Raw genomic sequence first — 15,262 nt, 5'->3', positions numbered from 1 at the left:
GTAGCACTCCTAGAAGGAAACTGATGCCAGCAGTGATGCCGACAAAATGCTGCCATAAAAGCTGCCAAAATCATAAGAGGCCACTGTAGTACAGCTGGACTATAACGCATGAAGTGATACCTGCCTCAGCAATTTCTTACAGATTCAAACACTTTTAATATCGAAGACACTTCTAGCACCTAAAATCGAACATAAAGAAAGACAGAAGACCACAGTCAGGATGATTAGGTTAAATGCAGTAAGAGGTAAGAGGTTTGCTTTACTTGAAACTGTCTCATTAGTACAAATGCTTATATAAAGTTACGAGACAAACAAACTCCTACCATACATAGCGTGGGTCTGTTCTGAAGCACCATACTGTGTTGCTGAAGATGACACTAGTCCGGGCTGTGCATGAGCTGGAGGCACCATAATTCTAGGATTATTCTGTATTACAGAATTATACACAGAGGGATGCTGTATAAAACAAAAATGCTAATCAGGTTTGTTTTGTAGTAGTAAAGTATTAAATAACAGTGCTTGGACAAGACATAATTAATACTCATGTAGTTCACACATACGTCTAACTCTTGCCCAGGCCAAATTTCCCATACTAGTAAAAATACCACCTCGGGTCTCCCCTAAAAAGAGGCTACTAGCCTAGTGGGAACTAACCCGATCAACAAAGGGGGGAAAAAAGAATAACTCTAGACAAAGTCAAAAATACCAGAAGAGAAACGCTTAAAATCAGGGTTAGATTTTAAACATTGCTCTTAGAAAGTTACTACTATGGCAAGTTTTGCATTAGCATGCATTTTCTGAAGGATATGATGTCTGAAACTGAAATGCTGGTCATTATTTAGGAATGTAAAAATTGAAATAAATTAGCTCCAGAACTGCACACCACCAGCTGCGAATGAAATATTTAATTGTTACAAATAGTATTTAGCGTTTTCATCTCATAACAAGTGAGACTTAATCAGAATACATTCACTCAAAAAACTGAAACGTTTAAATACCCCTACCAATTAATAATATAACTATCACATGACAAGTAATTATAGCCATCATATTTTAAAGGCACCATTCCAAAAATGATCATATTTCTTGATAAAATCATTCACAATATTTTATATTAAATGAAATATGTATAAATATTTATACATGTGATAGTTATATTATTAATTGGTAGGGGTATTTAAATGTTTGTTTTTTGAGTGAATGTATTCTGATAAAGTCTCACTTGTTATGAGATGAAAGCGCTAAATACTATTTGTATCAATTAAATATTTCATTTGCAGCTGGTGGTGTGCATTTCTGGAGTCAATTTATTTTCATTTTTACAGTTTTAATTGGTTTTACAGCTTTATATACATTACTTAGGAATGTGAGTTCTCGGTGATTTGCCAGAAAACCACAGATTTTTTGAGGAACATACAAAAATATTCTGGACAGTTGAGAGATATGCACTCAAGTGAAACATTAACAAATCAATAAAACATTTTACAGTTGTCATCCATTTACTTCACTCTTATCAGCCAATGTCAAAATGTTTTCCATTCAAAACACCATTACAACAAATAACAGAAAAAAGTTCACTACGCAGGAAGCGTAATCAAGTCATTTTTCCCCCCAAAGTTCATCACTACCTAGAAAAACATATTTCATTGTGGGGTAAGCAAATCATTATCAGGTCAGGAATTAAAAAAAAAAAAACACGCACACAGAAATATAAAATCTTGCCATAAGTGACTGAGTGAGGTTTTACCAAGAAGTAGCTTTCAACTTTCTCTTTTCTCTGACTTCTCAAAAAGGGAACTGATTTGAAGCATGAAACTGTTACCCTTCTGGATCAAGCAATTTACAATGCAATGATTAAATGGGAGAAATGCTTATACATTTATAATTTGTGCCTGTACTGACTGTACTGTAAAAGTGTTTTGAAACTACGCAAATTTTTTTTTTTTTTTTTTTTTTTTTTTTACTTTTCTGTCCACACTGACAGCCACTCACTCACCTCTCTCTCACCTGGTTAACTGGCCCATTTATTCATCATCTCTGGGTTGATGGATAGCAGAAAGGGGACATCATTTAGGCAGCTGTTGGGGGGAGGTTCAAGATTGTTACTTGACAACCCTGTACATGCAGCTGTGCAATGTTTTTGAGCATAATGGAGAGCCCCACACTTCCCTGATGGTGCTCCCAACAATCAGCTTTGGCCCTTGCCATAAGACAACATAGCCAGTTCTCTTCAATGTCCACCAGGGACAATCATGCCTGGGCTTGAGCCCCTGGAGGAGGCATAACCTATTCCCTCTCTGTAAACGGTGAGCAGGTTCTGCCCCTTCACTTCTCTCCCATCACCCACCCCAAGCTCTTGCAGCTTAAAGCCACTACCTGAACCCTGGTTGCTTGGATCATAGCTAGGACTGCATCCCTTTATGTCACAGTCAAGTGAACTATGAAACTCTGCTTTAAAATCAGAATGCATGACTTATTCCATGGCAATAGTACAGCTGTGTGAAGAGTTCACCATAGAGATATGAACAATTTTTTTAAACACAAGTGCTTGTATCTCATTTTCTAGCATTTTTCAGAACATCAACTTTTCCCTTCCTGACATACTTCACTAGTTATCTGCTATAAGCCTATCTTTCAGATTTGCTGCTTTCATTTCTGTACCTTAAACTCTATGTAGTTTTGTATTACATTATAATAAAAACTCTTGTGTAAGCACTAAGGTAACACTGCTTATGGTGCACCTCTCGGCCAGTCACCGCAGAAAAAACAGCTCACTTATCTGGTTACCAACACATGCAAGCTCATAAACAACAAAAACACCCACATCAACACATACAGCCACATCACATGAAGCCTGTACTTCGAAGCCCATAAGGCACGCCACCAGGCAATCCAATATTCTAGTTTACTGAGGACTCCATTGTGAGAAATAATGATATCTCTCTCACCAGGCTGAGTAAGGAGAAAGTGACGGTCAGCAAATTATCAGGGGTCAGAATGTACCACATTATGCACGCACTCCTGTCATTGGACCACAAGTACCAGTATGACTCAGTCATGGTCCATGTGGGTGTAAATGACCTGAGATGTACCTCCCTAGACTATATGAAGACAGACGACATAGAGCTCTTGGAATATTTGTCCCAAGCTGACATTAGCCTACCATTGAGCAGGCATTTTACCTTCTCCAAGGATGTCACAAAATGAACAGAAGACGACTGACTAATAACTGGCTTAGTTCTGGTGTCATTCTAAGGGGATGCAATATTTGTTAGCATGGAAGGATGTGGTCAACAGATCATGTTGCTTTGCCAGGGATAGCCTGCACCTCTCCCCTCTAAGCTTTCAAACAGCAGTTAAAAAGTACAGTTGTGTACACTTACCATAAATGTAGATGCTCGAGTGTATTCACTGTTGCAGTCATCTCACTTGGGTTATCCTGCCAGGGGTAGCGCTTAGTCGGCCCGAATACCAGGGGCTTAGTATTTCTCCGTCGGTTACTGTTGCTTCAAGACTGACGTCAGGTCGTCAGCGGTATACAGACAGACAGCTGACACCATTACATCAGTTTTTCTTGTCCCAAATAGGGAGCTAAGTTATGGTGGAAGACCACCACCAGTAAAAAGTAAATACCAATAGCCCTGTAAGAAGTGAGGGGGAGAGAGAGCGAGACAAGGGGGGTGGTAAGTGTACACAACTGTACTATGTTCTTCATGTTGCAGTCATCCCACTTGGGTTGATTCCCAAAGCTGAAGAATGGGTGGAGGCAGTCAAGAAGAGTTTGGGCTGGCTAGTATGCCCTGCAGGACTGCTGTTGCAAAGCCCGCCCTGGATTTGGAAAAGATAGGCAGGTGGTAATACTTGGTGAAGGCGTGAACAGAACTCCAAGTAGCAGCTTCCAGAATGTCCCTGGTAGGGACTCCTCCGAGAAAGGCTGTAGAGGTTGAAGTTGCCCTAGTGGAATGCTCTCTTTCTCCCCTGAGGGGGTGGTTTCCCATGGTGTTTGTAACAGAAATGGATACAGTGTGCTACCCATTTGGAGATGGTTTGTTTTGATATGGCCTTGCCCTCTGCCCCTGCTGCAAAGATGACTAGTAACTGGTCAGATTTCCTAAAGGGCTTAGTCCTATCAAGGTAGAATCTGAGCTGTCTGTGCACATCTAAAGAGTGCAGGATTCTTTTTTAGAGGATTAGGGAAAAAGGTGGGCAAATGGATAGATTGGTTGAGAGCCACACTGGACACCACTTTAGGCATGAAGGATGGGTCGGTCCTGAGGGAGACCCTGTCAGCATGAAAAATAATGAAGGGTTCCACAGCCATAAGTACTTGTAGCTCAGACACTCTGTTGCTGAAGTGATGGCCAGAAGCAAGGCTGTTTTCCAAGAGAGGAATTTTAACTCTGCTGATGCTGCAGGCTCAAAGGGTGGCAGCATGAGCTTTTCCAACACAAAGTTAAGGTCCCAAGCAGGGGTGGGGGCTCCTCTAGGTGGCCTTAAGTTGTTAGCCCCTCTCAGGAACTGCCTGATGAGAGGGTGGGAGAAGAGAGGTGGCTCAATGATGTAATGAGCAGAGATGGCAGATGCATGGATCTTAATGGAAGAGAAAGACAGGCCTTTGTGGAGTAGGTCTGCTAGGTAATCCAGGATAAGAGGTAAGGAGGGCTGTGCTGTATCCACTCCTTTAGTGTGAATCCAGGAACAATACCTTTTCCACTTATCAGCACAGGATTTCCTTGTACTGGGTCTGGCTTCACGTATGCCATCCAGTACCTGCTTGCTTAGGCTGGCTACTGAAGGAGAATTCAAGAAATAAGCCAGGCTGCAAGGTTCAAGGTTTGCATTGTGGATGCAAGAACTGTCCCTCTTGCTGAGGCAGGAGAGTTGGGATCTGGGGTAGGTGCCATGGGGGCACTGGTGACAGTCTGCGCAGTAGTGGATACCAGTGTTGGGGTGGCCAGTCTGGGGCAATCAGGATTGCTCTTGGTCTTTCCGCCCTTATCTTGAGTAATACTCTTGTAAGAAAAGGCAGAGGGGGAAATGCATAGATTGAGAGATTTGCCCACTGGAAGGATAGGGCATCCACTTTCCAGGCCTTGTTGCGAGGTACCCTGGTGCAGAATTTGCTGAGCTGGTGGTTGTAGGGGAGACAAATAAGTCCACCTTCGGGGTACCCCATTTCTGGGTCACTAGGCTGAAGGTGTTGCGGTTTAATTGCCACTTGTGTGGGTCTAGGAAATTTCTGCTTAAGTTGTCTGCCACAGAGTTTTGGTTGCCTGCCAGGAATTGAGCTTGCAGGTGAATGTGCATGGCTGAGGCCATGTTCCACAAAGTCATGGCTAGCCTGCAGAGTGGGTTCCTCCCTGCTTCTTGATGTACCACATCACTGTGGTGTTGTCGGTTTTGATAAGTAGGAGCCCCGGTGAGAGTAGGGATCTGAAAGCTGTTAGAGCATGCTGAACAGCTAGCATCTCTTTTTGGTTGATGTGCAGAAGAATTTGATTTGGGCTCCAGTGGCCCTGAAGTCTGATGTATCTGTGGTTAGGGTCTGGGTGGCGTGGGGTTGTGTAAAGGGAAGCCTCTTGTTGTGGTTGCATGCTGCTGCCCACCAAAGGAACTCTTTCCTTAGACAAGGTATTATAGGAATGATAGTTTCCAGGTCCTGAGAATGATGGCACCAAAGACTTTTGAAGTACCACTGAAGTTTCCTCATCTGCAGTCTGGCATATGGAATTAGTTGAATGCAGGAGGCCATGAACCTTAGAGCCTGCAGGATTTTTCTTGCGGATAGCTGGGTTCTGGTGGCAATTTGAGTGAAGTAGCCTGTCAGGTAGGCTTGTTTTTCTGGAGTAAGAAATGCTATCTGGGTTGCTGTGTCCAAGCTTGCTCCCAGGAATACAATTTTTTTGACTGGGGACTAGTTTGGATTTCTTTTCGTTGACAATGTACCCCAGGGAGGTTAGAAGGTCCTTTACAAATGTCAGGTGCTGCAGCAGCTTTCCCTGACTGTCCGATCGAATCAGGCAATCGTTCAAGTAAGGGTAAATTTGAATATTTCTCTGTCTGCAATAGGCAATGGCTGGAGCCAGGCATTTTGTGAAAATTCTGGGAGCAGTGGATATGCCAAAGAGAAGTGCAGAGAACTGATAATGCATAGATCCTGCCCTGAAACGTAGATATTTCCTGCAGGAGTCCCTGATTGGGATGTGCAGTTAGGCCTCCTTTAGGTCTAGGGTGGCTAACCAGGCATCTTTGGACAGCATAGGGAGAGGCTGCTGTAGGGTGAGCATTTTGAATTTTGGTACCACCAGGAAGGTGTTTAGAATGGATAGATCTAAGATTGGGCTCCAGGTGCCCTATTTTCTGGGTACCAGGAAATGTCTGGAATAAAAACCTTGGCCTATCTGCTCTACAGGAACAGGCTGAATTGCCCTTATGGAGAGCAGGGACTAAACTTGGTTTTGTGTCTCTGCCCACTGGTTTGGAGGAAGGTCTGGGAACCCTTTTGAGGTTGGCAACGTGTAGAAGTAAAATTTGTACCCCTGGGATACTATGTTGAGGACCCATCCATCGATCACTGGTGATGGAGGCCCAGTTTTTTGCATGGTGGGCAAGCTTTCCTCTTAGGGGCATGAGCAATTGGGCAGAGGTGAGGAGTGGAGTAGAGAAGTCATTGTGAATTATTTCCATAAGGGGGTGGATTAGCACTCCCTGCTTTAGAAGTGGCAGTACTCCATTGCTTAGATCTCTACATACCTTGAGACTGTAATCTGGGGGGGTCCGTTTCCCCCTGGGTCTAGTTTGAGATGGCCTTGAGGGGACTGGAAAGAACCAATGTTTTGAGGGGCAATGCCTACTGAATCTTGGAGGCTGCACTTGCAAAAAATCTTCGACTGTCTGCATACTTAGCATTTTCTGCCATTCTTTTTTAAAAACCTCTTCTGCTTTGGTGCCAAACAGATTGTTCTTGTTCAAAGGAGCGTCCAATAATTTTGATTTGACATGGTCTGGCAAGGTCTGCTCCTTAAGCCAGGCATGCCTTCTAAGTACAGAACCTGTGACTGCTGCCCTGCAAGATGCTTCTAGGACATCAAACCCACATTGCAGGGTATGCTTGCTGACTTGGCTTGCAGAATGCATAAGCTCCCGTAATTCTTTATTTTCTGCACAGTCAGAAAAGGTAGATAATTTTTGCTCAAGTTCCATAGTATCTTTTTGGTATTTCAGCATGTGGAACTGACAATTCAATGCTCTAATGGTGAGAGTTGCAGAGGTGTATACTTTTTTACCCCATCTGTCTAAAGCTCGGGAATCCCTGTCCAAGGGGATGGGATTCTTAGCTGTAGTTGCTTTTATTCCTTTAGGTCCTTGGGATATGACTTCTGGGTCAGCAGTAGGATTTTTGAAGAGAAATTTGTGAGTCAGGGACTCTCTAGTACCTATCAGTTTCCTTGAAGCAGGGGGTAAAGTATCAGGAGTTAGGCTGGATTCCATAAAGACATCATCCACAACATCCAGAACAGGAGGGATAGCTAAGGGTCTGTGTTGTGGTAAATCTAAAAATTCCCCGAGACTCTTTTTGGACTGAGGATAATCCTGTCATTCCCAATGGAAATGCTCTCTCAAAGTATGTAAGGTTTCACAAAAAGAAAAGTCCTCTGGAGGGGAGGCAGAATGAATGGATTCCTCTGAATCTGAATCCTCATAGGCAGATAAAGGCATGTCTTCATATTCAGAAACCTCAGAGTCCTTGGACCCTTGGTCAGATAAAGCCACTGGGGACAAGTCTCTTTCTTTTAGCAGGGAAAGGCTGGCTTCCGCTAATCAGCATGATCAGGTATTCTGCCATTTTAAGCATCTGAGATTGTGGCAAGGAAGCAGGCGTTTGAGTTTGGGTCATCGGTTTTCTAGGAGTAGCTCGTACTCTTGGCCTTAGAAATGAGGTAGTTTTAGAAAGAACTGAAGATGTAAAAGAAGTCGTCGGTTTGTGTCAAATATCAGTAGTGTAATGAACTTCCTCAGAAGCCAGTGCCTGCACAGCAGCTACGGACCCATCCAAGGTAGAGACATCTGCAGGTTCCATAGTCAAAGAAGAGTCTTGTAGTATACCGGACTCTGAACAGGTCTCGGTAGCGGCCTGTAAATCCATCAAAGCAGGCATCTGGGGCTGCGAACGTGCCTCACTGAGTACCGGCGAACTGGCGACTAGCTTAACGGAAGCATCGTCGGCAGTTTTGGACCTGTGCTGTCTGTCTCTGTCTTTATCCTTATTTTTTTTTTGGAAGTTCAGTAGTCGGATGGCTTACCAAAGCCATTTCAGAATACGGAGCTCGAGAATGAAAGTATTTAGCTACAATAAGGGCCCGACGTCGAATAGTTCGGGCGTTGAACAAGGCACAAAACCGACAGTGAGGTACGTCATGGTCTGGGCCTAAACAGGTGACACAGTAAGAATGGAAATCTCGGTGACCTTATTTGCTTTCCGCAGGTGAGACAATTGTTAACTTTTTCTGACATCAGTTAGAGCAAGAAAAAAGGATCCCCAATGGGGTATACTTAGCTTTTGAAGACTTCAGGATGATTTAATTTCGGAACAAAAACTCAGGTAGCGGCCGACCGGCACTCGTGCGAACTGCTTCTGCTTCGGGCTCCTCGGCAAGAAACACTGACGTAATGGTGTTGGCTGCCTGTGTTTACACCTCTGACAACCTGACATCAGTCTTGAAGCGACAGCAACTGAAGCAGAAATACTAAGCCTCTGGAATTCGAGCAGACTGAGGGCTACCCCTGGCAGGATAACCCAAGTGTGATGACTGCAACAGTGAGACACGAAGAACATCATTGTCCTCCACCACAGTGCTTTTTTTAGGCAATGCCAAACAAAGTACTTCCAACATAGCAAATCAAAACCAAGAAAATCTAAAGGTGTTACTGCTCAACACTAGAAGACTAAACAAAAAAACCCCACTCCCTACAAGCTCTCCTCCTCCTAAAGGATCTGGATGTCTGTGGGGTCAGTGAGTCTTGGTTTATAGCTGCAGACAGCACACTTGCAGTCCAAGACTATAATACCTTCCACACATTTAGACCAGCTACTACACAGAAAGAGACTAAATGTGGAACTGTCTCAATATACATAAAAAATAAATATACCTCAAGGCGGGTTAAACAGGAAAACGCACTGGAGCTTCTCCACTTTCAAATCACCTTAAGCGAAATCCCATGACAGTTCCTTGCAAGATATAGGTTCCCCCTCTATGACCCAGAAAACCCATAGCATGAATTTAAACTTATTGGAAACACTCACCATCCAACCCAAAACCATATTCATGGGTGACTTTAATTAACTCACTTATTAACTGGGAATCGTACATGACACCAAACAAAGGCACAGAGATTCCTGGATTTTGTAAACACAAACTCTCTGGACCAGACTGTCAATACACCAACCAGAGGTGAAAACGTTTTTAATTTGGTCCTTACTAATATGTAAGCATGTTGCACCCCCCCCCCCCCCCCCCCGTGTAGTGTCTTCCCTGGTAAGGTTAAAGTAAAAATAAAACCTGGAACCTCAGCTAACCCTGGAATATTCAGGAACTACCCTCAGGATAACCTCCTACTATTAAGTGATAACCTAGCAAAATTTCAAGCCACCATAAACCCTGAGAACTCTGCTGCCTATACACAACTGTTCACAGAAACCCTATACAAGCATGTTTATAGCAGCATAGAGGCAGCTGTACCCATCTGGCAGTACAGAACTAACTCAAAAAAAAAAGTCAGCTTGGTGGAATCACAACATCACTAGGCCATATAACAGAAAGAAGAGGCAAAAATCATGACAAAATTAGGAGGTGAAGTACCCAGCAGGATAAAAGCAATTTCATCAAACATGGACAACTGGATGGTGAACTAAAGTCTATCAAATCCAAATCTGAGGTAAATTTAGCCTCCCAGACCAAGGACAGCCACAAAGCATTTTTTAGCCATGTCTGCAACCTAAAAGACAATACACAAGTGTGTGTACAGCTGATTGTTAATGAGGCCACCTATACAGAGCCAGAAGAGACAGCAAACCTAAAATTCATATCAAATTTTACGCCCCCCCCCCCTTTACCCTCCCTTCAGGAAATACCACCAAATAAAACTCCTGTTACTATCACTAGGGAACAGGTCCTTAACTCTCTCTCAGAGGCCAAGAACACTGCATCAATGAGCCCAGACAATATCCCAGGATGCCTTCTAAATGGCATGAAACATGATCTATCAGACCATCTGGAATTGCTACTGAACTGTAGCCTCCAAACAGGCTTCATGCCTCATGAATGGAAGACGGCAACAGTCATCCTTCTGCATAAAGATGGCCCATCTACAGATCCTGGAAACTACAGACCAATAAGTCTAACTAGTCTCATATGCAAACGCAAGGAAAGAATTAACATGGAAATGATCAATAATGACATGGGAAAGTTCCAGTATCTGAACTCAACCCAATACGGTTTCGTCAAGGGTGGGTCATGCCTACTCAACCAGGGAGACTTCTTTAAAAAGGTCACCAAAGCAATGGATGAGGGTAAAATGGTTCACACTACCTACACTGACCTTCCCAAGGCATCTGACACAATATGCCGCTCAAGCATTACTGATAAATTCAAGACGTTAAGTATAAACCCCTATGTCACCTATTGGATAGCCAACTGGTTCACAGGATTCAGGAAGTTAGAAGTGGGGAGTCCACCTCTACAAAGAGGGCAGTCACAAGTGAAGTCCCTCAGGGATCGGTCTTGGGGACTGCTCCTTTTTAGCATTTACTTCTCTGAAGTCAAGGCCAATGTCAATGGCATGTGACTGACTAAATTTGGAGATGATTGCAAATTAGGAGCTGCCATTGAATCGCCCACTGACACAAATGTTCTCCAGGAAGGGCTGACACAGAAACAAATGGTGCCAGAGCCATTGACTAAAACTAAATGCCAAGAAATCCATAATAGTATCCTTCGGGAAGTCATTCACCACTGTAACTATATTAACAACACACCCCTAAGAGCTGACCTAGTAATCAGGGACTTGGGAAAACAAACAGTAATCTAGCCTTTGGCTATCACATGTCTACAGTAGCGAGGAAATTATTCTAAGTTCTAAAGCTTATAAACAAAGGTATGGCACCTAGGTCCAAGGAAGTCATTGTTCCTCTGTATTCTGCATTCATCAGACCTATCAATGAGTACAATACCCCCTTTGGTATGTACCTAACCAGGCATTTCCAACAATTGGAATGTCCACAGAAGCTCCTCACTAAAAGAATACAGGGCACAAGTAGCACCACCTCAAGGCCATATCCCTGTATTCTATTTCCTACTGACTCTTGACGGGAGATCTATGCCCGGCAGACAAGGCATTGTCAGACCCCACTCAACATTACCTCAGATCGAGTTTGCCAAAAGAATCCAGACAACTCTGTACTAATACTACTATAAAAAGATAACCCAAAGGTAATATGAGAGCTCATCTAAAATAGGTAAGTTCAGTCATACCAGGATAAAGCAATAATGAATTCCATAACTAAGCAGGAGGACAAGTGGGAGGGGGAGTTGAGGAAGAACAGAAGCAGACAACACAGATCTCTAGATGTGGTATGTAAATAACTAACATATTTGATGTTGTCTCTTCCGCCTGTTCCTCAAGGGATGGGACAGTGTCCCCAGTTAAATATAAGCCTTGGGTGGTCTCATGGAAAGATATTCCAGAAGGCAGCTGAAACAAAGGTGGCCCTGTTTCTAGAGAGTAAATCCAATTTATATAATGGGATATGATAAAATGACTTTAGAAACTCCATGATCCAGCCTAGTTGCTGAAAAGAACAAAAAAGTTAATCAGACTTTGAAGCTTTTGTACTATGATTGTAAAAGCGTAGGTGTCCAAAAACATCCAAAAATGTAGCATGTATTCTCCTTTACTGAAAATATTTGGGCAGAAAACTGGACAACTGATGTACTGATTTAAAGAAGGCTTGTTAGATACCATTGGAAAGGAAGAAAAGGATTGGTTCATAAGGAAATGTCCTTATGAACTTTATGAAAAATAATGTATGAAGGTTCACAAGACAGAGGTTGACCAGCTGATACCCTTCTGGCAGAAGCAACTGCCAAACAAAAACAATATTTTCCACATTAAAAACTGGAGATCCACCTAAGTTGCAAGTTCAAATGGATGTCTATTCAGGGCTTGAAGCAAAATAGCAATGTCCCAAGGAGGAGAAGGATATCAAAAATGAGGTCTGAGAAGAAAAGTACCCTTCAAAAAGGCTTCTGATAACCTGAGAGAGGCAACCGAGGATTAATTCTTAACAATGTGAAAGCTTGAGATAGCAGCCAACTGAATTTTCATAACACAGTAGCTGGCACCATTTTGAAAAACAGAAGCTAGAAAATCTAGAACTGCTGGAAGGGGAGCTGAAAAAGGGTCTAAATTCCATCGGGAAGCCCAAATAGTAGAACCTTCCCCATTTGCTTTTATAAATCTTCCTAGTAAAAGGTTGTTGAGATGAGGAAAGAATGTGGACTACTTGGGAGGAGAGCCTGGATTGACTAGCCATCACTGGAAGTGGATAAACAAAACAAAATGGTTAATATGGGGACTTAAATGTCGAGGAGCGGCAAGATGGTTGGGTGAGAAATGAGATCTGAATTGCTAGTCTAGCAGCCATGGACGGTGTTTCAGATAAGGCCAGAGATAGGTTATCCATACATGTCATAGCCAAAAAGGGGGAATGAGGATCACTGTGACCTTCTTCTCTAATGTTTTCTTAAAAAAAATCTTGAGGAAACAGGAGTCGGAGGAAAAGTGTAAAGGAGACTGGGGGCAAAGTGAGGATTAGAGCATCCCTCAGGGACTTCCATTCCAGAGGGATCAGGGCAAAGAACCTATTGCACTTGGTGATGTTGTGAGAGGCAAAAAGGTCACAGCAAGGTTGGCACCAGTGGCAGAAGATTTGGATCTACTCTGCTACCTTTCGATTAAGGGAATACTTGTGAGGCAGGAGGACAGATCTGATGAAACTGTTCACTAGAACACTGGACTTCCCTGGAATGTGTGTTGGTAAAAGAAAGCGAAAATATCATCCATTGCCAAACCCTGATAGCCTCTTGGCATAATGGGTAAGCACAGGTTCCTCCTGTTTACTGAAGTACTGGACTACTGACATGTTATCTGTCTGGATGGATACCAGTCCCTTAAAAAGGGAGTCCTGAAAGGTCTGCAGTGAACTACACTCATCTTTAGAATGCTGATATGGAGATTGGCCTCGAAGGAAGACCACATGGCCTTAGACTGTTTTTTCCTTGCAGTGCCCCCTTCCCCAAATAGGAAGAGTCCATGGTCACTATGACTTTGTTTGGAGGAAAAACAAATGGGCAACCTTGCAGTACCGCAGGCGATTCAAGCCTCCAATGAATAGGAGTCCTGCAAATGTTTGTCAGATGCATTTGGAAAGACATTGGTTGATGCCTGATGGACCACTGCAATGTTAGAGTCCACTGAAGTATTCTCATATGGTAACTCACAAGAGGAACCAAGGTGATAGAAGCAGCCATCAAACCCAGCAAACGAAGAACCACTCTCACCATAGGTTTATGGGAGGTCAGAACGAATTGTGCATGGTTGTGAGGAGTGGATACCTGTTCTGGGAAGCTTTCACTATCTGAGAAGCTGTGCCCAAGTGTACTCCTATGAATTCCATCACTTGTACTGAATGGAATTTGGACTTGTCTGGGTTCACGGTGATGCCCAACCCTGAGCAGAGTTGAAGCAAGGAGTCTCTTGCTTGGATGAGTAGCTTCTTTTTAGGGGCAGAAATGAGCCAGTCACCCAGACATGGGAACACTCATAACCCTTGCAGTCTGGGGTAAGCTGCAACCACTCACATGCATTTGAACACCTGGAGAGGACTGTGGTGAGACCAAAGGGTAGGGGTTCTGAATTGGAAGTGAGTGGTTTCCAGCTAGAAGCACATAAACCTTTTGGATTGCTTGTTCATCTTGATGTGGTAGTATGCATCCTGTAGGTCTATGAAGCAAATCTAATCATTCACTCTCAGTAGTGGGAAAACAGATTGAACTGTGACTATCTAGAACTCTGTCTAACATACTGATTAAATTGACTGAGATCCAAAATTGGCCTGAGGTCCCTGGACTTTTTTGGCACTAAAAAGAATATGAGTAAGTTCCAGATCCTAGCTCGTCTGGCAGGCCCTTTTGGTTGACATACTTCTTTAGCAGCTTTTGTATTTCTCTGAGTGCTTCTGATCTTTGAGTGGGAGGAACGTTTGGTAACTTTTTTGAATTTGGAGGATGAAATAAAAAGAGGATTTAAAAGCCTCTGTTTATTATGTTCTGCACATCTACAAACACTTGTTTGGTGATGGGCATCCATGCTTTAGGGTGCAGGGATAAGTGCCCCCAAATGCCTCCAGAGAACACAGCTGGACAACCCTTCAGCAGTGCTGATAAGATTCAGCACCAGATCTGAATGTATAAGCCATAGGAACAGCAGAAAAAAAACAAACAAAAAAACAGCACTAATCCTAAATAAAAGAGCAAAAGATTAGGAAGTTAGTGTGCATATGTATTTGTACATATACATATGGTGTGTGTGTGTGTGTGTGTGTGTGTGTGTGTGTGTGTGTGTGTGTGTGTGTGTGTATATATATATATATATATATATATATATATATATATATATATATATATGTATGTATATGTATATACATACCACGGTATGAAGAAAACATTATCAATTTCAACAACTGGCTAAGTTTCTGGTGTCATTCAAGGGGGATCCAGTGTTTGCCTGCCTGGGATGACATGCTCGACAAGCCACGCTGCTTCGCTAGAGATGGCTTGCACCTGTCACCCTTAGGCTTTCGAATACTGGCCAAGGGTCTTGCCACCCCCATAGTGCCTTTTTTAGGCAAGGCTCAAAAGATAAACCCACCGCCATAAATATCACAAGTAACAAAAAGCTGAGGGTAATGCTACTCAATGCCAGAAGTCTAAACCTCAAAATGCACGCACTCTAAGCACCTCTCAGTATGGAGAAAATCGATATATGTGCAGTAACAGAAACCTGGTTTAAGGCTCCAGACAGCACCCCAGCACTGCCAGCCTACAACTCATACCATACATTTCGGCCACAGAACCCGGACCGAAATACAAAAGGCGGGAGCATATCCATATTCATCAAGGATACCCACACCTCCAGGTTAGTG

General features: G+C 43.1%; 1 protein-coding gene across 1 annotated transcript in view; it reads right to left on the bottom strand.

Moving 5' to 3' along the window:
* ATXN2 (ataxin 2) overlaps nt 1-15,262 on the bottom strand; it is a 2,781,632-nt gene that overhangs the window by 367,636 nt on the left and 2,398,734 nt on the right. The window contains exon 25 of the mRNA XM_044068622.1: nt 324-456. Within this exon, the coding sequence (XP_043924557.1) occupies nt 324-456 (133 nt within the window). The remainder of the gene's footprint in view (nt 1-323; nt 457-15,262) is intronic.

This window comes from Protopterus annectens, chromosome 4.part0 (assembly GCF_019279795.1).
Source record: "Protopterus annectens isolate FY-2018-M chromosome 4.part0, PAN1.0, whole genome shotgun sequence".
In the NCBI taxonomy this organism is placed as follows: Eukaryota; Metazoa; Chordata; order Ceratodontiformes; family Protopteridae; genus Protopterus; species Protopterus annectens.
Note: the sequence above shows the minus strand (reverse complement) of the source record. Positions and strands in the feature narration are given on the sequence as shown.